Raw genomic sequence first — 22,248 nt, forward strand, 5'->3', positions numbered from 1 at the left:
CTATTTGGTGCCAGGCATAATGGTGCCTTCACACTTCAAAGCACAAAGTAGGGCTTCTCACTCGCTCCATCCACTATGGGGACTGCTTTGCTGCATCTGTCCCCCCACCCTGGGTTGGTGGTTCGTTCAGCTCTGGTTAAGAGAAAGACGGGGTATTGCAGTAGAAAGACCAAGTTTGCACAAACCTGAACCCCTTACCTGGGCACCTTTCTACCCCGAGACAACAAGGAATGCTCACAGCAAACCCAGGTGTGCTCAGACAGCGTTGAAGACACAGCCTGGGTTTGGGACAGTGGCAGGGAACGTGGGAAAGGAGTAGTATTAGATGGTGGATTTGACGTCACAACTCCAGGCCCAATTCAGCTCCCCAAATGATGGGGCAGGAGAGAGGGAAAGGGGAAGGAGGCCCCTCAGTGGGAGGCTTCCTCGGGCATCTTCAGGGAACAGGAGTCAGGAGGTGGCCAGTCCTGCCTCCCCTTCTGGATCCTTTGGCTCACAGACCCCATCCCGTGGCCCAGAGCTTCCCTGCCCCATAGACAGCCCAACGAGAGCCACTCTGAAACAGAAAAGAAGGCCACGTTCATTTCTTGAAGGCACAGGCCTTTATTTCCTCAGAGCGCTAGACTTCCCAGAGCAGGCTGTGTATCCAGAACCCAGTGGTGCCCTGGAGAGAGGAGGGGACATGTCCCCAAGGCACCGGCTGCTGGCCTCCACCCCACCCTCACCCAGACCCAGAGCAGAAGGAACTTTCGGCTCTGTGATGCTGGGGCTGAGTGCCCGACCCTCCGAAGTCTCAGGAGAGAGGGGCGTGTGTTCTAGGGGAAACGCCTTGGGGCCTTTGACCCAGCACCCTAGGGAAACTTCAGGTGGCTTCTCTTCTGTCCTTGAGAAGTGGAGTCCAGTAAACTGGAAGGGCGGCTGGGAGGGCCCAGGAGAGATCTTGCCCCGCTGCCCGGCCAGGTTCATCTGGACAGGCCAGGGCCACCGAAGAGCTCTGCCAAGCGCAGGCAGGTGTCCGACAGGGATAGCCTGGGCACCCCGTGCTGCGGTGCCGCTCGCACAGAAAGGCAGTGGAAGTTAATGCTGACGTCTCCCAGCTGATGGCCAGGATGGAGGTAGAGATGGGTGCAGATGATGCCTCATGCTGGCCAGCATGTTGGCAGGAGAGGAGTGTTTGCACAACTCTAATGCTTCAGGCTGCCTCCTGCAACCCAAGGGGCTCAGGCGTCTGGAGCCAGCGGAGCCCTGCTTAACCTGCAGTGAAGGGGCAGGTTACTGTCACCTCTTCAGACAGAGCCTGCAGGCCACACCCCAGCACCTCATGCCACCCGCTCCAGGAGCTCGGCGTCCTCAAGTCCTCTGCTCTTTGCCAACAGCATCCCTTTCTCTCGACAAGAACTCTCTGTACCTCACCCCTGATTACGCATCAGAGTCACCTGGGAGGTTACACCGACACCCCCCCACCTCCCGCCCCAGACACCCAGCAACTCTGAGGCAATTCCTCCTGTGAATGGAAACTCCCCTGTGAATGGAAGTGCAGCCACAGGACAGGAGGGGGAAGGAATTCAAGTTGGTTTTCTGGCTCTTTGGCTCTAGCTCTGAATAAGGAAGTGAAAAATCACTAAAATGAAGTTTCGAGCTATTTGTAAATAGCCTGTAGTTCACAGCAAGGAAAATTTATGTCAGCACTAAAATTAGAATTTCCTGCCCACGAGGGCTGTTTTGGAAAGTCTTTCCACAGAGCCGTCAAATCTCCTCTGTGCAAGCGTTTCAGAGGCTGGTTCTCCCCTTGCTGGAAGGAGATGTGGCAAAGATGACCCCTCAACTCAAAGACCTCTGGGGCTCTGGGGACAAACTACGAGCCCTGCTCCTGGCTTCCTTACCCCCTGCCCCAGTGTGGCAACCAGAGCGCATCGGGAAGGGCAGAGGCAGGGAGGGAGGCAGACAGTGACCCAGGCTGGTGACCTCTGGGGAGCAGCAACACTTGGGGAGCCCTTCCCTCTCACATGGCCTCCCTCCTCTGCACACTGCAAACCTCATCCTTTTCAGTCCCAGGTCACCACCACGAGGCAGGAATCATTATTCCTCATGACTCCTCCTTTACAGGGGCGGGACAGAACTTGGGGCTGAACAAATCTCCCAGGGCCATGTGGTTGTGAGGGGCAAAGGCAGGAATCAGAATTGGACTCTGCCAACTCTTCCTACTGTGCCACCGGTTCCCAAATGGGGTGGTCACAGGCATAGGGCTGCCGGGAAAGAGGCGGGAGGTCCACGCTCCATATGTGGGCCTGCGTGGGCCTACGCAGGCCCACTGACCTTGTAGGCAAGGGCCGCCCCTTATTCTGAGACTATGTTGCTTTACAGAGTGGGGCTGCTCGCTGGTTGTCCACTCCCTTTCAGATATGCGCCCTTGGCAACGTGAGAGGCCCTGCTGCTCCTCTCCAATCTTGTGGATTTCACTGGTAATGAAATCCCAAAGTCTAGGCCTCCTGTACTCTGCCAGCTCCCTCTCCAGTGCCCCCCACACCCATGGGGAGGGAATCTGGTTGGGTGATGAGCCACAGGCAGGGCCACCCACTGGGCAATCCACAGGGCTCAGCATCTGGAGCCAGTGGAACCCTACTTAACCTGCAGTGAAGGGGCTTGCAGTGGGTAGCCCGGGTACACTGCCTCAGGCAGTTAACGCAAACTCTGCACTGGGGCCTCCCTGCAGTGTCTGACCCACTGTGTGCCTCCCCAAGGCCACGCGAAAGTCTGTGTGTGGTGAGCTTGGCAGCTCAGCACCGACAGCAACAGAAGCTACACACCGAGGCAGGGGCAGCGTGAGACCCAGCCCTTGGCTCATAGCAGAGCCCCTTACCTTTCGATGATGCGGTTGTTATCCTGGAGGTCAAAGGCAAGCACCTTCATCCCCTCGCAGAGCTCCTGCATGCTGTCCAGGGCAGAGGCAGAGAGATGCCTGGGGCTAAGGCCCAATCACTCCACCGAACCCTTCCCCAGATGGCTCCCCTCCTCTACACCCCACCCATGAAGCCCCTATTGCTGCCCTCCAGGCCTGGCATGGGCAAACCCACTAGGCCCTAACCTCAGCTCTAGTCATCTCTCACCAAGCCCCCCCAACCCACACCTCAGACCCTCCACCCTCTCCCTGGTGCTCACTGCAGGATCAGGTCGTCTGCTTCCGGGCCAGGATCAGCTGCTGCAGGGGGTGGTGAGGCCTGAGCATCCTTTGCTCTGTCCTGAAGGAGCCCGTGAGACAGCAGGTCCAGGATCTGAAGTGAAGCCCGCCTTAGTCAGAGGATGAGGGAGGCTGGGGTGCTGAAGAAGGGCCCCAGCCTCGTCCCTGAAGGCACAGCCCTCCTCCCTGCCTGGGGGTGTAGTGGGCATGTCTCCCTGGATCATCTGGGCTTGGGTTGAATGACCAGACCCTCCTCATCTGTGTCTGACCCACACCTCTCCCGACAGCACAAGTTGCAAGTTGGGAGCTGCGGAGGGAGGGGGGCTGGCGGGGCCCCTCCTGGGAGCAGAAGCAGCCTGCCTGTCCCTCCCTGCCAGCCAAGCTGTGGCCTTGCAGCTGCCTCTATGGGGGTCTTCACAGAGTTGCTCAGACCAAGGGGAGCTCAAGTTGCCTCTGTCTGGAGCAGCCGGGGCCTCTGAGGCTCCATGAGGAAGGCCCAGTGGGGACCTTCAGCCTGAGATCACCAGGAAGCGCTTCCTAGTCTTGGGGCACATTTGTGGCCAGAGACACCCCGCCCAAGCGCACCAAGGCGCCTGCACCAGGTCCAGAGCAGTTCTTCCCAGAGGCAAGTGGCCCGAGCGAAGGGTCAGAGCCTCTTGCCACCCAAGGGGCCCGTATCGATCCCCACCTTGCTGAGGCTCTCCTGGGCTCCCTGGGCTTCCGTGGTGCAGGCAGCCACAGAGCAGCCGACCAGGCGCAGGTGGTTCCTGATCTCGTGCACCAGGCTCGAGAGAGCAGACAGAGGGGTCAGGCTCAGGCGCCCCACCTGGGCCCACCCGGGTCCTTCCAGTCCGGAGCCCTCCAGGTGACAGAAGCCTGAGCCCTGCCTCCCAGCTGCCTCTACCCTTCCTGCTGTGCCCCTCCCCCCATCTACCCCAGGGGACTCTGCCTGAAGCTTCTGAGCTTGCAGAGAGTCTGGGCAGAAGCACCAGTAGGGGCTGGGCCGCCTGAGCTGGTTACCATCAGCTCGAGAGCAGGTTCAACCCCCTGTGGAGCACCGTGCATGGAACTGCCCCTGCTCCCATTTCCAGAGCAAACCAAGGTCAAGACTCTTATGAAACCTCTTCTCTCTCTAAGTGGAGGGAGTGGGAGTTGTTGAAGTGTGGGTGTTGGGTCTCAGCCTCAAGACAAGCCTTCAGGTCACAAGCACCTCAAGAGTGGAGCCACCGCCCCAGGTATTCGGCAGACAGGAAGGAGGGGCTGGTCTGAAAAGGGAGAGCCCCAAACTCCTGTAGGGGACAGTGTTTTAGAGGGTTCCACTTAAGGGCTCCTCGCTGCTCCTGCTTCCTGACCACACAGAAGCCCAAATACCCTGTGTTCTCCCCAGAGAGGGGCTTAACACAAGCACCTGGGACCCTGGGAGGATCCGGATCTTAGAGGCAGCCCTACCTAGACTCATCCTGGATCTGCGACTTACTAGCTGTGGAGTACTGTGGAACAGACACGTTCCCTGAGCCTCAGTTTTCTCAGCAGTGAAATGGGGTGAAAGCATCTACTACACGGGGTGGAGACTGTGGGATTAAATCAAGGGATGCGCAGAGATGCCCCATGGACTGCCTCCACCCTGCGCACAAAACGCCTGCTCCTTTGCCTTCATTCCTTTATGACCAAGTCTCTCCCAGGGCTCTGCTGGGCCCAGGGCTACTGGCAGGCTGGAAGGGCCCAGTCAGGCCGGGTCATGAGCCCAGGAGGCAGGGCCACTTGCTACCTCATCTGCTTGCCATGCGTGGCCAGCGCCGCCTGGTACTTCTGCGCACACTCCTCCTGGAACACCTGCAGGAGCCTTTTGGCTAAGTGACTAAAATTCACCCTGAGAAGACAGGGAAACCAAGGCACAGAGATTAGCAGCCAGGACCACTGGGGTGCAAGCCTAGACATTGGTTCTCTACCACCTTGTCACAAACGCCCAGCCCCAGACCCACAGGAGGGGGAGGCCACACATGACGGACAGAGAGCAGAGTGAACCACACACACACACACACACGTGTGCACACAAACACACATGCTCAGGTCAGTCCCCAGAGGGAGGGGAGGAGGGATGGTTATGGAGGTGTGTGTGCAGGGGGCTAAGGAGTGCAGGTGAGTCTCCAAATAGGCGTGACATCAGGGAGGATGTCTGGGGTGTCCAGGAGACTGGAGCAGAGGGCAGCCCTAGGAGGAGCTGGGGCAGGGGTCAGAGTGGGAAGTGGCAAGTGGCATCAGTGAGGACAGTTAGGGAAAGAATCCTGCAAATAATCTTGTTCACACTAGGAGCAAAGCCAGTTACATCATTCCTGCTTCCAGAAACCTCCTGACTCAGCCCCATGGTCACGCTCCCGGCCTAGATAACCTGTCTGAGACGCTTGCTTGCGCTCTCCTCCCCCCCAGCTCCGGGCACTAGGGTCTCCCACCTGCTCTGGTGACCGCCCCTCCTGCTCACTCGCCTGGGCAGGGGCTACTCACTTGTCCAGCTTGTGAATCTGCTCCTCGTTGTAACCAAGGCCTGGTGGAAACAGACAGAAACCATGTCTCCTGATCAACCAGTTGACAAAACAGGATACCGTGAGGACGAATGGGGGCAGAGGACAGCCCAGCACCTGAGATGGGGTTTTGACAGGGTGAGGGGGGTGGTGGGGAGGGCTACACCAATTGCTGCAGGCTGGGGCAGGCAGACCCTCCCTGGGGACAGTGGAGGGGCATGTGCTGGGGAGGTGGTGGAAGAGACAGGTCTGGAAGGAGGAGGCTCCATCAGCCTGGCTGGCCACTCTTCCAGCGCCCCTCCCAGATGCTGCAGAGGGGGGCTGTCCCCTCCTGCTTCTAGGCAAACTCGCTGAGCAAACCAGACCCTCACACGCTACCTGGCTTCTCAGCCCAGCCACTTTGGCCAGGAGGCCTGGTGTTCTCTCTGAGGCTCCCAAGGCCTCGGAAGTTAACTGACTGGGACACACTGCCCACTTCCGGACTCTGAGGAATGGCCTCCAGGTGGGGAATTCCCCAGAAGGAAACCACCCGGGATAGGCAGGGTCCTGCCCAGGCTCTCACCTGGGCTGGGCACTCAACCTGCTGAGCACTCGTGTCCTCAGTAACCTGTGGTAAGCCCCCGCCTCCCTGGCCACTAGCAGGGGCTGCCCACAGATGCTTTTACCACCCCCAGTCTGTGTCCTCATCCACCACATGGGAGGGTGAAGTGAGGGGCCGGCGCATTTTCCAGAATGGTACCTTTCAACACTCCGGTGTTAGCAATCAAGGGTTAGTCTTCTGGTCCATTTAAAATTTTAATTAATAAAGGATAGGGGCCTCCCTGGTGGTGCAGGGGTTAAAGACAGAGCTATCAAGCTATCACCAGCCACTGAGGCCTGAGTTCGATCCCCAGCCAGGGAGGTGACCCCATGGCACAGCAGACTTCTCCTGCCTTGCCTGCTGCTCCCCTCGGCAGTGTATTTCAGTGGATCTGCCTCTTCTGCTCCCCACTCTGTCTCTGGTGAATCCTCTCACCCCCGAGCACCTCTGGCCTACACCCCAGGTCTTGTATGCATAAATAAATAAATCTTTTTAAAAAGAAAAAAATAAAAATAAAGGATACTTGAAGAAACAGGGCAGTGAAAAGCAGCTGAGCTTACGTTACTCTTTTACCTTCTTGTGTCTTAGTTTCTACCTCTGTGAAATGGGGGGGCGGCAGGGGCGTCAAGACTTTCATGAACATTAAACAAAGTAAGAACATGGGCGGGAAGGCCGGGTCCAGCACCAGCAGACGCTCCGGACAGTAGCAGTGATGGGATCTGGGTTTCCAGGCGGAGCAGAAAAGCCCCCCAGGTTCTCCTAAAGCCTCAGCCAGGTGGGCCCTGGGTGCAGGTCACCTTGAGGGCCCGCTGGGTTCAAAGAACAGGGAGTCTCAGTTTCTGCAACTCCTGTGTTGCCCAGGGGCCTCCCGGAGAAAATCTCAGATTCCAGAGTCCACCATGAGCCCTTGAGATGTGCTGGTGTGACCTCGGGCTGAAGGTACATCAGCTCATTCAATTACCTTAAACTTAAAAATGGAAGGAGTGTGAAGTACTTTTTCCTATTAAACGCACCTTCATTGCTTTGATGAAATTATACATAATTTTGCTAAAAAATTAGTTTCCGAATACAGATATGCTGTCGGTGGAAATGCAGCAATTTGAACACTTTGCACAAAGATTGTAAAATATTTCTTTAAAATAATTTTGTTTCTATTGAAAACTTGTGAAATTATAATTCCAATATATTGGGTTGAATATCATTAAATTATCATTAAATTTAATTTTATCTGTTTCTACTTTTTAAATTTGGGTTCTAGAAAATGTAGAAATTACATTTCAGTTATATTTCAGTTAGACAATCTTTATCTGTAGATAATCTGAGAAACCAAAGGGAACTTGGCCACCAAGCCCAAGACCTTCAGTTTACACATCGGGGAAGTTCGGGGCAAGGATATGGAGGGAGAGGGTCGTTTCCTGGTATATTAGCTCCCCAGGCCCACTTGCCCCCTGGGGCTTCCCCAGAACCCCTCACCCAGGACCCCTTAGGACCTGCCCCCCCCTCCCCTGCCCGACCCTCTCTTGCCCTGATGGCAGCCCCCCTGGGCAAGCAGCCCCCCAGTCCTAAGCCTGTAAATGAATGAGCCTCTTGCCCAAGCTTTGTGAGGAGTCGTAGGTAATGACGCTTGATGATATTTCCCAGATCCTCCCTTCTCTAGAAAACCTGGCTATCTTAGCACTCCAAAGATCAAGGAGACACCCCAGAACTATAATGTGCTCTGCAGACAGGAGGGCCACCTTTTCTGCAGCACCCAGCGCCAGCCCTCTACGGCCGCCACCGAGTCTTCGAAGCCCTCTCAAGTGGCCATAAGCACAGCTGTAAAGGCTCTGCGACCCTCTTGGTCTGCAGCAGCTGAGAGGGTCCCTGGCTTCACCCCACACCCCCACGTCGTGGGTCTCTAGCAGCACAGGAGTGTCAAGGAATAAGGGATGACTGGTGGAAGGAGGGGAGAGCACCAGGGATATTCCCCTGCCCCACACTCACCTGGCCTCATCCTAGACTTCTTGAACTGCTTGTAGATGAGCTGCATCTTGTCCACACAGCACTGAATCTGCTGGACGCTGTGGGCAGGAGATAGGGACCAGGTGATGGAAGAATCAAAGAGCACAAGGTAAAAGGTGGGGGTGGGGTGGGGGAGGAGTCGAAGAGCTGTTTTCTCATAGAACCTCAGTGCCACAATTTTGGGGGCCAGTCGGTGAATTGCTTGTCTTATTCGAGGCATCTTGGGGCCAGCCAGCTCTCAGTTCTCATGTTTTCTCCCTCTCTCTCCTACTCTCTCTCTCTCTTTCTCTCTCTCTCTCTTTCTCTCGATGAGATAAACAAAAAGCCAAGTCTGGCAGGCACCAGGAGAGTTGGCCTTAGCTACACAAGGCCTGAGAATGGGGCGCCAGGAAGGGACCCTTAACCCTGAAACACGAGTCTGGGATGGGGGTGTGGCAGCAGAAATCTCTCTGGAGCAGGAAGGCAAGAGGACTTTTCAGGGACTGTCTCCAACCTGGGGTGAGTCATTATTGTTTATTTCTTCCCCGTTTTAGGCTGGATACAAAAGTTTTGTTTGAAATTTTATGGGGGGCCCTTACCCTCAAGATTATTTAGCTCCACTTCCTTCCCCCCTGAGCCCAGTCTTCTCTGGAGCTGGACCCTGGGCAGAGCCCACACTCGTCCCAGATGCCCCTCCCAGGAGCCTGAGGTGGCCGGTGCCGTCTTTATCCAAAAGGCAGAGGCCAGATGTGTTCCAGCTCAGACATGTCTTCTGATTTGCAAAAGGTAGACTTGGCATACATACATACATAATACATCGTGGAACAGCCCTAGCGGGTTCTGGGGAAGGAGGCCCTCGTCAAATACAGTCATTCTTCAGAGTCCCGCAAGAGCTTTCACCTACATGGTGTAAAGACTATACAGAGCCTCGTGTCAGGTTACGTATGGTTTTGCAACCAAAGTGGTTCAGAAAAACCCTGTTGTTCTCAGGGTCTGGAGCTCTGTTGAGGAGCAGCCATGGACCCCGAAAGCCTCGTGATGGCTGGTGGGAGTAGGGCAGGACAGGGGATTCAGGGCCTGAGATTAGCCCGAAGCGCTTTTTCTGTCATCTGTCACCCAGTGACTGTGACTCAGGGAAAGGGCCTCCCCGAGGGGGCTCCCTGTCCACTCAGCGCCTGGTAGTGGAATTGTTACTGTTTTTAGGATTAACTGAGATGCTACAAATAGGAAGACCTGCCTGAGGGCCTGACTCAGGACATGGGGTCAGAGAAAAAAGGAAACTAAATTATCGAAGACTATTATCTCTGCTAAGATTCCCAATTCACTCTAAACTCACAGCTGATCCTTTTCTCCCAGCTGTCTCAGGGGAGGGTCTTGCACCTTCCTGGGTCTCCCACCTCCAACATTGCTCCACAACCCACGTTCAGATAAGGCCCGACCCCACCTTGCCGAGAAGGAAAATCCCACAGACCTTCTGTCCTCATGTACCTGGTCCCTGCTCCCTGCCAGCTCAGCGCTCAGGTTGCTAAGTCTCATCTGGGTCTCCGTGATGTTGCAGGAACATCTAGAGAGGACTCCTGCCAGCTGCAGGGCGAAAAGGCAGCACCCATGGGGCCTCAGCTCGGTCTCTGGGTCTCTGTCACCACTCCCAAGGGCCCCCAGCCCGCCCCACGCCAGCCTCACTCACAGTCCGCAGCTTGGACCTCAGCTCCGTGGTCTTCTTCAGTTCCTGCGTCTCAGGCATCCCAGCCACGTTGCTGAAGCAGGAGGGGAGGACAAAGAAGGGCACACGGGGGTGAGGAGGCAGAGAGGCCTGTGGCACACGCTGGCATCTCTAGGCAGTGGCTTTGGGGCCTCTGGGGAGGCGTGTGGTTGGGTCAGAGGAACCAGCTTGACCAGGCCCCTACTCATGAACGCTGCGACATCACGTTGCAAAGACTCTGGACAGAGGTGGGTAGAACACCTCAAACCCAAGAGAATCCATGAATCGGTGATGCAAGGGAGCCATGAATATTTCGTACTTGGAAACTTTTTAATTGAAGGAAAAGAAGAAATCCTTTGCAGTAGAAATTGTAGTTTGTGATAACTAACAACTTATTGACAGGCAAAGCTGTAGTTTACAGACTCTAGCCAGCAATGTGCCCAGACTTGGAATGTCGGCGTCGGACTATGCCCACGTGGACACAGGGTTAAGATCCCAATGAATGATGACAGCGCGCATGTCTTGGTGCCAAAGCAAAACCTGACTCTTCTACAGGGAAAATATAACTAAGGGTAGAGCAGAGGCATCAGCACTGGGAGGGCAGGGAGAGTTCCCAGCAGCAGCTATGATGCCTCTAGACAAAAATGTTTAGACTTGAATCCACCCATCCTAGAATTCTGTAGGAAAGAACAAGCCAAATGGCACCCAGAGGAAGTGCCAGAATAGTCCAGAAGGAGGGAGCAGGGTGTCCTCCCAACCACAAGGGGGCGGGCGGGGGAGGCAGCCTGCTTAGATTAGAACAGATTAAGGAACACCACCAGATAAGAAGTAGGGTCTCAGACTGGATTCTGGTTTAGATGAAACCAGTTAGAAGAGAACATGTGGAGGATAATTAGAGAAATTTTAATCGGGGCTAAAAACGTAATGAAACATATGAAATGGGAGAGCTTATTAGCTGAGAAAAGCAGAGTCCAAAATGGCAAATACAGGAAAAATCACACGTTTGCACACACACGTGTGCACTGACCTAGGGTACAAGCCACACTCAGGCATCAAGCCTGCCTCTGAGTACAGGATATGGAATTTTTATTTCATTTTTGCTTATTTGTATTTTTTCCATTTTCTACCATTAGCGAATACTGTCTTAATGACAATAACAATTAGGAATAAAGAATCCTGTGTGACTGGGCTTGGGAATGGTGGCAAGGGGAGACGAGAGGGGAGTTAAGAATAAAGTGGATGGGCCTCCCTGGTGGTGCAAGGGGTTAAGCACAGCACTATGAAGCTATCCGCAGCCACTGCAGCACCAGTTCGATCCCTGGCCAGGGAGTGACCCACAGGGTGCAGCAGACCTCTCCTGTACCCCAGCTACTCCCCTCAGCAGTGGATTTCAGTGGATCCGCCTGTTCTGCTCCCCACTCTGTCTCTGGTGAATCCTCTCACCCCCCACACCTCTGGCCTGTGCCCCAGTTCTTGTAAGCATAAATAAATAATTTTTTAAAAGATTTATTTATCTATGCATACAAGGGCTGGGGTACAAGCCAGAGACACAGGGGGTGAGAGGATTCACCAGAGACAGCTCTGTCTGCCAGGTGTACCCCCCACATGCTCTCACCCCTCCTCTCCCCACCCTGGGGACATTTCCCGTTGACCGTGGCTTCAGCACACCCACTCCCCAGTCTGGCCCTTTATCTCACTCTGCACAGGACCCTCGAACCTGAGGTATTCCCTCATTCTGACCGTAAAAGCCTCACCTCTTCCAGGAAGACCTTGGTGGTAGCTTCTACCCCTCTCTAGTCTTCCTGTCACCTGCACATGCCTGGGGAAGGCTGTTCCTTCCAGGCAGGGCTGCTGACTCAGCACCCCCTCATCCCTGTCACCATTTGAGGGGAGCTTGGCCATTGCCCAGCACCCCCTATCCTGTCACCTGGAGACATTCCTCTCCCTCAACACCCGCTGGTCCTACTGCCAGTCATGTGCAGCTCCAGAGGAACCAGCGTGCGGGGAGTCAAGCACCCCTGGGAAGCTCCAGCACTTTTCTGAAGACAAGGCCTGGGGCGGGGCATAAGGGAAGGTGTTGGGGGTGGGGTGGAGTTGGGGTGTTGGGGTTGTCAGGGGTTGGGGGATCAGGGAGGGTGTCTGGGGTGAAGTGGGGGTATCAGGGGTGAGGGCATCAGGGAGGGTGTCTGGGATGGGGTGGGGGCATTAGGGAAGGTATCTAGGGGGTAGGGGTGTTGGAGGTGGGATATCAGGGGTGGGGTCATGGGGTGGGGCATGGGGGATGTCCGCCTTTGCTCCTCTGTCATCACAAGTCTCCCCTGGCTGCCCTCAGCTTTCCTGGGCCAGAACCCCCACCCCTTCCAGTACCACAACCCGGTGTCTTCCAAGATAAGGGGCCCTCTCGGGCCAGTGGGGTGTTGCCACACTCGTTTCCACGCCCACCAGCCTGATTTCCTCTTCTCCAGTCTCCCTAGTTTTTGACCCATCACCACCAATTAGCCCCGAGTCAGAGGAGTTCAGGGCGCAGAGTTCAAGGCCCCCGGCGGGAAGCCCAGGACCGCAGAGGACAATCTCAGACGCAGAGGACGCTGAGGAAGGAGCGTGGGGACCAGGGCGCCAGATCCAGGGGACTGCAGGGGTGAGCCTTCTCCTGGGGTCCCGCTGGAGGGGTCTGCTAGGACCGAGGCCAGTCCGTGCTGCCCGGGGGGGCAGCGCCCAGCCCCTGCCTGCGAGGTGAGGGGGGCGGGGGTGGGAGTGGGGCGCCCTCTTACTCCAGCGAGGGGGAGGGGGAGCCCGAGGACTGGCAGCAAGGGGAATTAGTGCTAGTATTGGGGTGAGGCACAGGCAGAGAGAGAAGGGCCAAGGGGCCAGGGCCGGCCCCACGCCTGCTGCGCCTCCCGGCCCGGGCAGGACACCCACCTCTCGGCGCCCAGGCTGCTGCTGAGGAAGAGGAGGGCCATCCGCGTGACCTCCAGCGTCCGCCGGCACGTGGCCTGGAGCAGCTCCCTGCCCGGGGAGCCAGAGTCAGAAGAGCCGCCTCTCCCGGGGACTGACCCTGCCTGCCTCGGCCTCTCCGCCGGCCCTCGGGGTACTCACACGAACCAGTACAGCCCGCGAAGCATAAGTTCCTGCCCGGCCAGCAGGGTCCGCGCCAGCCGCAGGGCCTGGTGGCCGGCGCCCAGCACACTCTGAAACAAGGGGGTGGTCAGGTCCCGCAGGCCGCCCCTGCCCGCACCCGCCGCCCGGGGCCAGGCTCACCTTGGCGGTGCTGTAATCTGCCTGGACGTCCACTTTGGGGACGAACTTGGGAAGGTCCAGAGCAGCTGTGGACAAAGACGCTGTCTGAGGGGGCAGCCTATACGGTTCTGCATGAAGCTGGGTTCATCTTTCCTTGTTACCAGCTCACATTCGCCCCTCCCCGCCTATTTCCACCTTCAACTTCCCAGTAGGCCTGAAGCCCCCATGTTCCAAGCCTAAAATTTGCTTTTCCACAATTTCAGCCCCCCTCTGCTCCCTTGTGTCCATTCTGGAGAACTACAGTCTTCAGCCCAAGGTCCCTCAATAGTTTTTAAAAAATGGCTAAAACCACACTTAGGCCTAGAAATTTCCTTGTTCATTCTCCTTCCCAGTCTTGGGGACCCCAAGAAGGTGGGTGGAATTGGCATTATTCAAGTTAAAAGGAGTGATTTTTTTTTTCAGAACTTGGAGGACTAAGTTCTGGACCCCTGACCATATTTCTCTTCTGTAGCTGGGGCTCCTCCTTCTGCCAACCCAAACTCTCTGAGGGTCCCACCAACCACAGAGACTGTGGCGGTCAAGCCAACTCCAGGTCCCTCTGCTTACAGTGAAGCCTCTTCCACAGCCCAGCGGATGCCCCAGAAAGGGGGCATCTGCAGAATTAGGGTCCAGATCTGCCTTCTGCACTCTGTGGACCCAAAGAACACCCACAAAGAAAAGAAGCCACTAGCTGCAAGCCCTGCCTCTTGAAGGGGAATGTGGGGGGAGAAAAGACCCTGCTGTGTGGTACTACTCACGGTCCCTGAAGGTCAGCCCCTTGGGGGTCTCACTGGCCACGCTGAACAGGGTCAGGGGGCTGCTTGCTGTCGTGTGGGCGATCTGCTGTGCTGAGAGTTTGGGCTCAAGGACACAGAGGTGGCCCTCCAACAAGTACTCCTGGTGCTGGGGGGCCACGTTCGTCTGCTTGTACACGGCCTCCAGAAAGATGGATATCCTAGATAAACCAGGGTGGAGGGAAGCAGGGGTGCAGTGAGTGTCAGCGTACAGGGCTGGGCTCTGAGTGACCCAATTCCCAACTGAGACTTAGTGAATGGGGACAGCTCCGCCTTTCAAGAGGGACTGGGGGGTTGTCTTTTATCAGGGATGGAGAGACAAAAGGCGGGGTTCACGTTTATACTGGATAGAGATGGAGAAGGAACTTAATTCAGGAGACCCCAAGTCCAACCTCTGCCTTCATTCCTTTTCCTCCCACACCCCTATTAAAATTACCTGGTTCTATAAAATGCTCCGGAAATGGAGGGTTCTATGTACAATAAGTTTGGGAAAAGCACTGCTAACACGCACACACACACACACACACACACACACACACACTCAGATTTATAATGAGCATCAGAGTTGCAAAGTTTGCTAGAATCTCCGAAGTCTAGCTTGAACTTAGTGGAATTAGTATTTTTCCAATCTAAGAAGGATCTAGAAGCTGCCACATGTGAACACCCCAGGGAATACTCTCGAGGACGTGCCCTCCACCTGGGAGAAGAAGGTGCCACTGGTACCCACGTACGTGTTGTGGGTGTGGATATAGACATGGTGCAGGACCGCCTGGGGCAGGGAGAAGACGTGGATGACCACACGCTGCAGGATGTCACTGGTCTCTGCAAAGAACTGGTCGAAGCCCCAGCACTTGGCCTGCTCCACCTCCAGGATGTTGGCCAGGATGGGCACCAGCTGGCTCTGCAGACCCCTGCCGTCCCGGGACATTGAGGCTGTCAGAGGCCGTGGAGGACACAGGCACCACCCCCAAGCACCTGGGGCAGGGGGACTGGGGGAGGGGAGCAGGACCCCAACCGCTGGGAAGGCTGAGCCCAGAGAGCGCTGGCTGTTCAGAGGGAGGCAGGCCAATGGGACAGGCGTCCAGGGAGGCCTTGAGGCTCAGCAGAGAGAAGTGATCACCTACCCAGGCTGGGGTTGCCCTCGCTGTCCCACTCACATTGACAGGCGGCAGGTGATGGGGAAGGTGTAGCTCCACTCCAGGGGCCCGTTCTCCCGCCGCTGAGAGCCGGCGATGGCCCCGGCTGGCTTCTCTGAGGTGATCCTATACCTGGGGGGTGGGGGGGACAGGACTGGTCAGCAGGACCCCAGTCCATCTGCTTCTGGGATGACAAATTCAGGGCAGATTCAAGTCCTGAAAAATGGAATTTGAGTGCCAGCTCTCGGCCACCAGGCCCTCTGCACCATGCCTTGGTGCCCCATGAAGCTCTCCACGCCGGCTACACCCCCTGCCTGGCCTGCCCCATACCTCTGCCCATGCCACGTTTCGCTCGAATCTCCCCTCACCCCTTCACTATTCTAGTCCCCCCCCTTCAGAGTGCAGCCTTCCCTGACAGCCCCCGTCCACATGTCTCCTTCTCATTCCCTAACCCCTTATAGCCCCCTGTCTCCCCTGCCATCTGAAAGGCAAACCCACCACAGCCTCCACCCTGCCCCCGCCATCTGAAAGGAAAATGTTCCTATTTAGCAAGATTTGGCAGGTTATTTTTTGGCTATTACTATTCATTTATAGGAAACAAATTTTGATTGTTCTCAGACCCCAGAAATAATCTAACAAATCGCATCAAATAGAAACTTCCCCCTCATCCCTAGTGGGGAAGGCCTGTGTGGGCCTCACATAGCCTGGACCCCAAGCTGAGACTGAGGACCTCCCTGATGTTCTGCCCTGGGCAGTGGGCTCAGCGGGGGCAGCTGTGCTCTCAGCCACTTCAGTATCAAATAGCAGGAGAGGACCTTGGACCTAGGTGGCTGGTGCCTGCCCCACCTTTGCCCCCGGCAGGCGCCGCCCTCTAGATGGCCTGTTTTGGAGCCTCAAGTGAGGTGAGGGGAGCAGCAAGTGGGCTAAAGGGTGAAAACGAAGCCCTGGACTAAGACGAGGGGTGAGCACCCGTCTCTCCCAGCCAGGGACAGGGCTCGGCTTCTTGTTGGCTTGACTGAGAGCCAAAAGCCTGGGAGGAGCCTGGGGGACACGCGCAAGGGACCCCAGGGGCAGAGGAGAGTAGGGGACACCAGGGCCCATCCCCTGCCCTGGGCCCCTCGTACATGATCTCCTTGTTGCGCCGAGGTCCCCCAAAGGGGACGAAGGGCAGGCTGCCGGTGGCGGCATGGTACAGGGTCACCCCAATGCTCCAGAGATCCACTGTCACCCCAAACGCCTTCTGCTGGGGCTTGCGAAGCACTGCCCGCTCGTACATGTCAGGGTGCTGCCAGAGAGAAAAGCAGAGAGCAGCCGTGGAGAGGGAGGCAGGTGAGGGTTGGAGCCCCACCCGTCAGGCCCTGCCAGCATCTGCAGTGGATACAGAATCAGCAGAGTCCAGGCCCTTATCGTCTCCAAAATGGTACCAGGTGGCCCAGCCAGAGCATTCCCGGGGAGGCGGTAACCTCTTCTCTGTGAGGGTCACTCAAGGAGTTTCCTGTCCAAGAGAGGCCTGTGCAGGGGGCGCCCTGGACAGAGAAGCCTGGGAGGGGTGGGAAACGGGTGGGGGATCCTGGGAGGGGGTGCCTGGTCAGAGAGGTCTGTGCAGGGGGGATCTCGGCAAGGAGCCCTGGGCGGGGGGCCCTGGGAGGGAGGCTGGGTGGGGGGCCCAGCAGGAGTCGCATCTCCTTCCCTGTTTTTTGAGAACAGAGTGAATGTTTGGGTTGGGTGTAGGGGTGACATAGCCCTGCTGGGTAAGGGGGGCTCTGAGGGAGTTGCTGAGGAGGGGCAGGGGAGACCTTCAGTCTGGACAGCTGTTCCCCCAAATTCCATTTACCAGGTACTCCTCAGTCCCGTAGACGGAGACGAACTTCTCCTCGTCGTCCAGCTGCCTGGCGGCGCCGAAGTCAGTGAGCTTGTAGATGCTCTGGCCCTGCTCGCCCAGGAGCCGCATGATGTTGCCCGGCTTGATGTCGCGGTGCACCACACCGTTCTCCCGCAGGTGGTTCATGCCTGCCACTGCGACAGAGGGGCTGCTGGGGTCAGGCGCTCCTGGGGAGCCTGGCCCTGGGTCCAGAGAGCCCCCCAAAGCTGAAGGGCCACAGGAGGGGCAGGACAGAGGGACACAGGGCAAGGGGGGGCATCCCAAGGACATGGGGTGTTGGGGTCTTATCAAGATCCTCTGAGAGGGTCTCCCTGGTGGCACAAGGGGTTAAGCACCCCACTATGAAGCAATCCGCAACCTCTGCAGCACGAGTTCTATCCCTGGCTAGCCAGGGAGCAACCCATATGGTGCGGCAGACCTCTCCTGTCTCGCCCGCTGCTCCCCTCAGCAGTGTGTTTCAGTAGATCTTCCTGTTCTGCTCCCCACTCTGTCTCTGGTGGATCGTCTCACCCCACACATCTCTGGCCTGTACCCCAGCTCTTGTATGCAAAAATAAATAAATATTAAAAAAAAAAAAGATCCTGTGAGAAACCAAGAGGGTTGGTGGCTCGGCCTTCCCGGAGCTGGTCCCCTTCCCCCCTCTTATTATCTTATTTCTTTAAATGGTGGCAGCATATGCCTAACACAGGCCCACCTGTTGGCCCACCCCATCTTGAGGCGCACAGCTCAGGGGCCTGAGGTGTGGCCACCTTTTACCTCCTGGACTCCGGAAGTTCCCAGACCGAGCTCTTGGCTCCAACACCAGGTGCGGGGGTGGGGGGGGTGCGGGCCGGGGGTGTGCAGGGGGCTCACCCACACAGCGCAGCACCACCAGGAACTCCTCCTCCGGCAGCCCGAAGGCGTTCTCAGGGCTCTCCAGCACGCTCAGCAGGCTCCCGCTGGAGCAGTACTCCATCACCAGCACCTTCTGCCGGCTGCTCCCCTGGGGTGGGCAGAGGGGCTTTCAGAGAAAGACGCTTCTCCGCTTCTGTTACTGGGGCAAGCAGCTTTTTCAAGAGGAGGTGGCTCAGCCCCGGGCCCAGAGCCCGCCTTCCCTCGGTCTAGCTTCTAGCCTGGCCCTTCCCTCCTTGGCCTCACACGGATCCATGCACAAGGTCGCCACGAAGCCCTCTTGGATTAGCCCCATCCCCACTTCCCAGGCACAGCCCTGCGCCCCGGCATCTGTACAGCTGGCTGCTCAGTCTCTGTTCTGGGGACCCGACTTCCTGCCTGGGGGTCAAGGAGCAGTGCCCCTGCTCCCATAGGGCATGGACCCACCGTCTCCTCCACGGCGAACAGCTTCACGATATTCTGGTGGTTCAGCTTCCGCAGGACCTCAAATTCCCTCACCTGCACCTCTCGGGGGCGCAGGTAGCTAGCAGCGTTGAAGACCTTCACAGCAACCAGCTCCCCGGATTTCTGCCGTGGGGATGACATAAGTCGCACCTTGCCTTGGGAGACACCCCCTGGAGGCCTCCATTCAGTTTTCCTTCCAGCCTGCACCAGAGAGGAGCGGGCAGAGGGCAGGGGACCCATGCCAGCCCCGCCCTTCCTCGGCAGGCACTTGTGGCGCCCCGGGAGGCCCGGTGCACTTGGCTGGTTGCTACCTTTGGCCATGTCGGCAGTGGCAGCTAACACCCCCCGGTGTCAGCAGCAAGGCCGGGATTGGCACCTGTTCTACCTGGTTTCAGTTTTTAAGAGTTCTTAAGAGAATGGCGCAGGACGGCTCATATATTTTAATGCTGCTCTGCAGTAAAGACAGGAAATCCGACAGCCCTACCTCCCTCCTCTGCTACTCCAGGATTTGCTGTTCTTTCCCTGAAGCTTCACTTTGTCTGTCTGTCTCTTTCTTTCCAGACCCAACCAGTGCCAAGCATCATCTCGAGGAGCCCCTGTTGGCTCTGCCCACCTTTGCTCAAACCTATAGCCCCGGGGTGTGCAGGACAAACTCCAGTGGCCTCTGCCAGCCTGTGATGCCCACTGGGGGCTGACTGGGCCAAGCACTTCCTGGGCCAAGGAGCCAGGGCAGCTGGGCAGGCCTGACTGGGGCTGTGTCCTACCTTGTTTCGGGCCTTGTACACACTCGCAGTGGCCCCCTGCCCCAGCAGGTCGTCCGTGTGCCACAGGTAATTGACGGTGCTCTGCATCTCCTGCTCCTGCTGGCCACCGCCTTCCACCTCGAAGAAGAAGAACATACTGGGGTCCAGGATGTGTCCCTGTGCCCAAGACGCCCATGGAGCACTCCAGGGGACTGTCCCAGAGGAAAGGGGGCAGGGGAAGTGTGAAGCACAGAGAGGTTAAGAAACTTCCCCCCAAAGCACAGTGCTGTGCCCTTAACCCACTCCCTGCCCCTGAGCTACCACAGGGCATTCTACTTGGGGCCATCCCCCAGGCCTCCTCCCCGCTGCAGACAGGCCATTCTGCAGAAACAAACTTCTTTTTTCTGTCACCTCTCCCCGATACTAAGAATTCTGGGGTTTTGGCATCCAGACTTGGGATTGTCCCAGGAAACAGAAATAGTGCTTGGAGGAAGGGCCCCCAGTCAAACAGCGTCACCCACACCACCACAAATCTCCAGGATTGCAACACAAGCCTGAAGCCCCCCCCACCCGCCCGCCCAGGCGCACTGCTTCCTGCTGCTGGCTGACAGCTGCATGGCCAGGCGGCCCCGGGGGCTGCCTGAGAGCGTGTGTGTGTGTGTGTGTGTGTGTGTGTGTGTGTGTGTGTGTGCATGTGTGTGTGTGCGCACCTGTGTGTGTGCTCCTGCGTGTGTGTGTGTGTGTGGGGGGAGGAGGGGTAGCAGGAGATCAAATCCAAGGGCTCAAGAGTGCAGGGAACATGTGAAAACCCCCACAGCCCCCCATTATCCTCTCCAAAGGCTCCTTGCTCTAAAGCAACTGGCTCCAGAGAGTGCAGCCTTAGAAGTCACAGTCAGCGGGGGTCTGAAAAGTGGGGCCAAGCCCAGCCTTGATGGGAGACTGGGGGAGGCCATGAGACTGGCCGCTGCCCCTAAACACTCTCGAGCCAGGCTGGGCACCAGCGCTCCTTCCTCTCCTGACACCGCCAGGGTTCTCAGAGCCAGAGCCAAAGTGAGGGTTGCCACACCTAGCTTGTGCTTCTCTCTCCAATATGTGTATTTTTTAATGCAAATCTTAAGGATGTCAAGCTCTTGAGCCAGAGGCAACTTCAAGACATTGATTTCTAGTTTTAGAAAATGTTTGCGCTTTACAGCAGCGCAGGTTCTGGCAGACTCCCTGACAGCACACACCCGCTAAGCTGAAGTTGGCTGGTTCCCCTGGCTAAGGAGGGGCCAGCCTGGGGGCTTGGGGGTGCAGAGCTGGGGGTGACACTGGATAGAGCACCCTGGAATTGAGGCCAGCGATCAGGTCTTCCGAGGAACAGGTGCACAGCCCATTGTGTCACCTTCACTCTCCTCCCCACACCCGACAAATCTGCCAGAGCCAAAGTCTGGGCGAGTGGGCAGCGTGGCCAAGGCACAGCCTGGGGGGGTCCTGCGCTCACCAACCTTCCAAGGCCCAGCCTCCCAGCAGGGTGGCAGCACATCTGGAAAGACTGAATGAGGGTGCTTGGTGGAAGCCCAGGGCTAGCCCCTCCACCTCCCCTCCCTGCCCTCCTGGGGCTCCCCGGCCAAGTGCACTCACCCACTCACCGGCTCCAAGCAGCCTGGATCAAGGGATCCTCTCCCAGCGAGTGTGCTCTGCTCTGTCTACGCAGGTCCAGGAGCCCGGCTGCACCGGAAAGAGGAGGGCGGATGACAGACACCCCTCAGCAGCGCTGTGCTGTCTGGGCTGTCTGCACCTCAGCCTCCATCAAAGGCCACCGGCCCCAGCCCTTTAACCCTTTCCTGTTTGTCACTCTCCCCCACAGGCCTGGGGGTTTCCAGACCAATCCTCCAGCTGCTCCAGACTTTCCTGCCGCTCCTGTTTCTGGGGCTCATCAGGGAGCCCTTGGTGGGATGAAGGGGCACCAGCAGCTAGGCAGGAGAAGAGCATGGAGGAGAAGCTGAAGGCTGGGAGTTGGCAGAGTCAGGAAGGCGCGCTGGGGGCAAAGGCAGCTCTCCTCTGTGCTATAAACCTCTCTCAACCTGCCAGCCTGGGTGCCAAGTGGCCCGAGTAGCAGCAGAGACACAGGGAGTGGGCCTGGGGCCTGGAGATCCACTGCCAACGCCTGCACCAGGGCCTCTGAGCACTGCCCTGGACATTGCCCCCGCAGACCAGCCCCCTCCCTGCGCCAGGGACCCTGCACTCACACCACATCTCGACCATGGGGATGCAGGCACCGGAGGGGGCACCACCCCAGGGCCCTCAGGGCTGGCTGTCACTGAGAGGCAGTGCCCATGACATCCTGGTGGCCAACGGGCCTGAGGACTGGAGGTCTGAGTTAACCGAAGCAGCCGGTGCCACCTGGAGAGCCGGTGACGGGGCTGCTCCCAGCTGGGAGACCGGGCTGCTCCCAGCTTCCCAGCCGACTCCCCACTCAGAACCTTTCACTTCCTGATTTCGTACTTTCTCTCTCTTAAAGAGACAGAGGCGCCGGCGCCCCAGGGAAGGAGAAGAAGATGCTCTCAGTTTCCAGGCAGAGGCAACAAGACCAGAGTCTGCTCACAGGAAGCTGGGGACTGTGGCTGGCTGGCTGTGGGGGCCACAGGGCGCTGTTTCCGCATCTCCCCCAGTTCACTGGCGCAGGGAGCTCAGGGCTTCATCACAGAGCAGGTCGGGCCAGTTCCCCAGTGGGTGGAGAGCCCGTGCCCAGGAGCCCCGAGAGGTCCAGGACCTTAGCCCCACCATTGATAGGAGAAGTGGGTCTGACTCATCTTCCCAGTGAGTGCCGGGAGGCCCAGAGCAAGCACTGGAGCCAGCTGGGCCCTCCTGGGCGGCCTGGAGCACAGCACCCCCACTCCCAGCCTTCCCATCCAAGGCTCCAGGAGAGTAACATTTACCCCCTTGGTTGTGTGGCTGAAATACAGCAAGTATTTGGAAATGCTTGAGAAACTGGAAAGCATTGTACAGACAGGGCCTTGAGGACCACACACCTAGTAATGTCCCAGAACCTTCAAGACTGCTGGGGCCGCAACCCAGGGCTGCCAGTTTGCAGTAGGACTCAAGGTCCCCAGTCAACCCCCAGGAGGCTGCAGAGGTCTG

General features: G+C 57.5%; 1 protein-coding gene across 5 annotated transcripts; it reads right to left on the reverse strand.

The window, feature by feature from the left end:
• Positions 1 to 592: 592 nt before the first annotated feature.
• IKBKE (inhibitor of nuclear factor kappa B kinase subunit epsilon) lies at positions 593 to 21,570 on the reverse strand. 5 transcript variants are annotated; one of them, XM_037496930.2, is made up of 22 exons: positions 21,357 to 21,570; positions 20,757 to 20,835; positions 19,147 to 19,256; positions 18,365 to 18,505; positions 17,900 to 18,029; positions 17,000 to 17,181; positions 16,290 to 16,450; positions 15,187 to 15,297; positions 14,761 to 14,940; positions 13,994 to 14,190; positions 13,218 to 13,282; positions 13,056 to 13,147; positions 12,879 to 12,965; positions 9,945 to 10,014; positions 9,729 to 9,841; positions 8,261 to 8,337; positions 5,681 to 5,720; positions 4,947 to 5,048; positions 3,867 to 3,963; positions 3,160 to 3,272; positions 2,861 to 2,932; positions 593 to 1,254 (listed from the first exon to the last, which is right to left on the reverse strand). In XM_037496930.2, the coding sequence occupies exons 3-22, from the start codon at positions 19,231 to 19,233 to the stop codon at positions 1,221 to 1,223; spliced, it is 2,151 nt and encodes a 716-aa protein (XP_037352827.1). In that variant the 5' UTR covers positions 19,234 to 19,256; positions 20,757 to 20,835; positions 21,357 to 21,570; the 3' UTR covers positions 593 to 1,220. The 5 variants fall into 5 exon arrangements, with proteins under 5 accessions (XP_037352827.1, XP_054546367.1, XP_054546366.1 ...); XM_054690392.1 differs by having other exon boundaries at positions 19,147 to 19,263; XM_054690391.1 differs by having other exon boundaries at positions 19,147 to 19,263; positions 20,749 to 20,835.
• Between the last annotated feature and the right edge of the window lie 678 nt (positions 21,571 to 22,248).

This window comes from Talpa occidentalis, unplaced genomic scaffold, assembly GCF_014898055.3.
Source record: "Talpa occidentalis isolate TD23 unplaced genomic scaffold, MPIMG_talOcc4v2.1 talOcc4.8, whole genome shotgun sequence".
Lineage (NCBI taxonomy): Eukaryota > Metazoa > Chordata > Mammalia > Eulipotyphla > Talpidae > Talpa > Talpa occidentalis.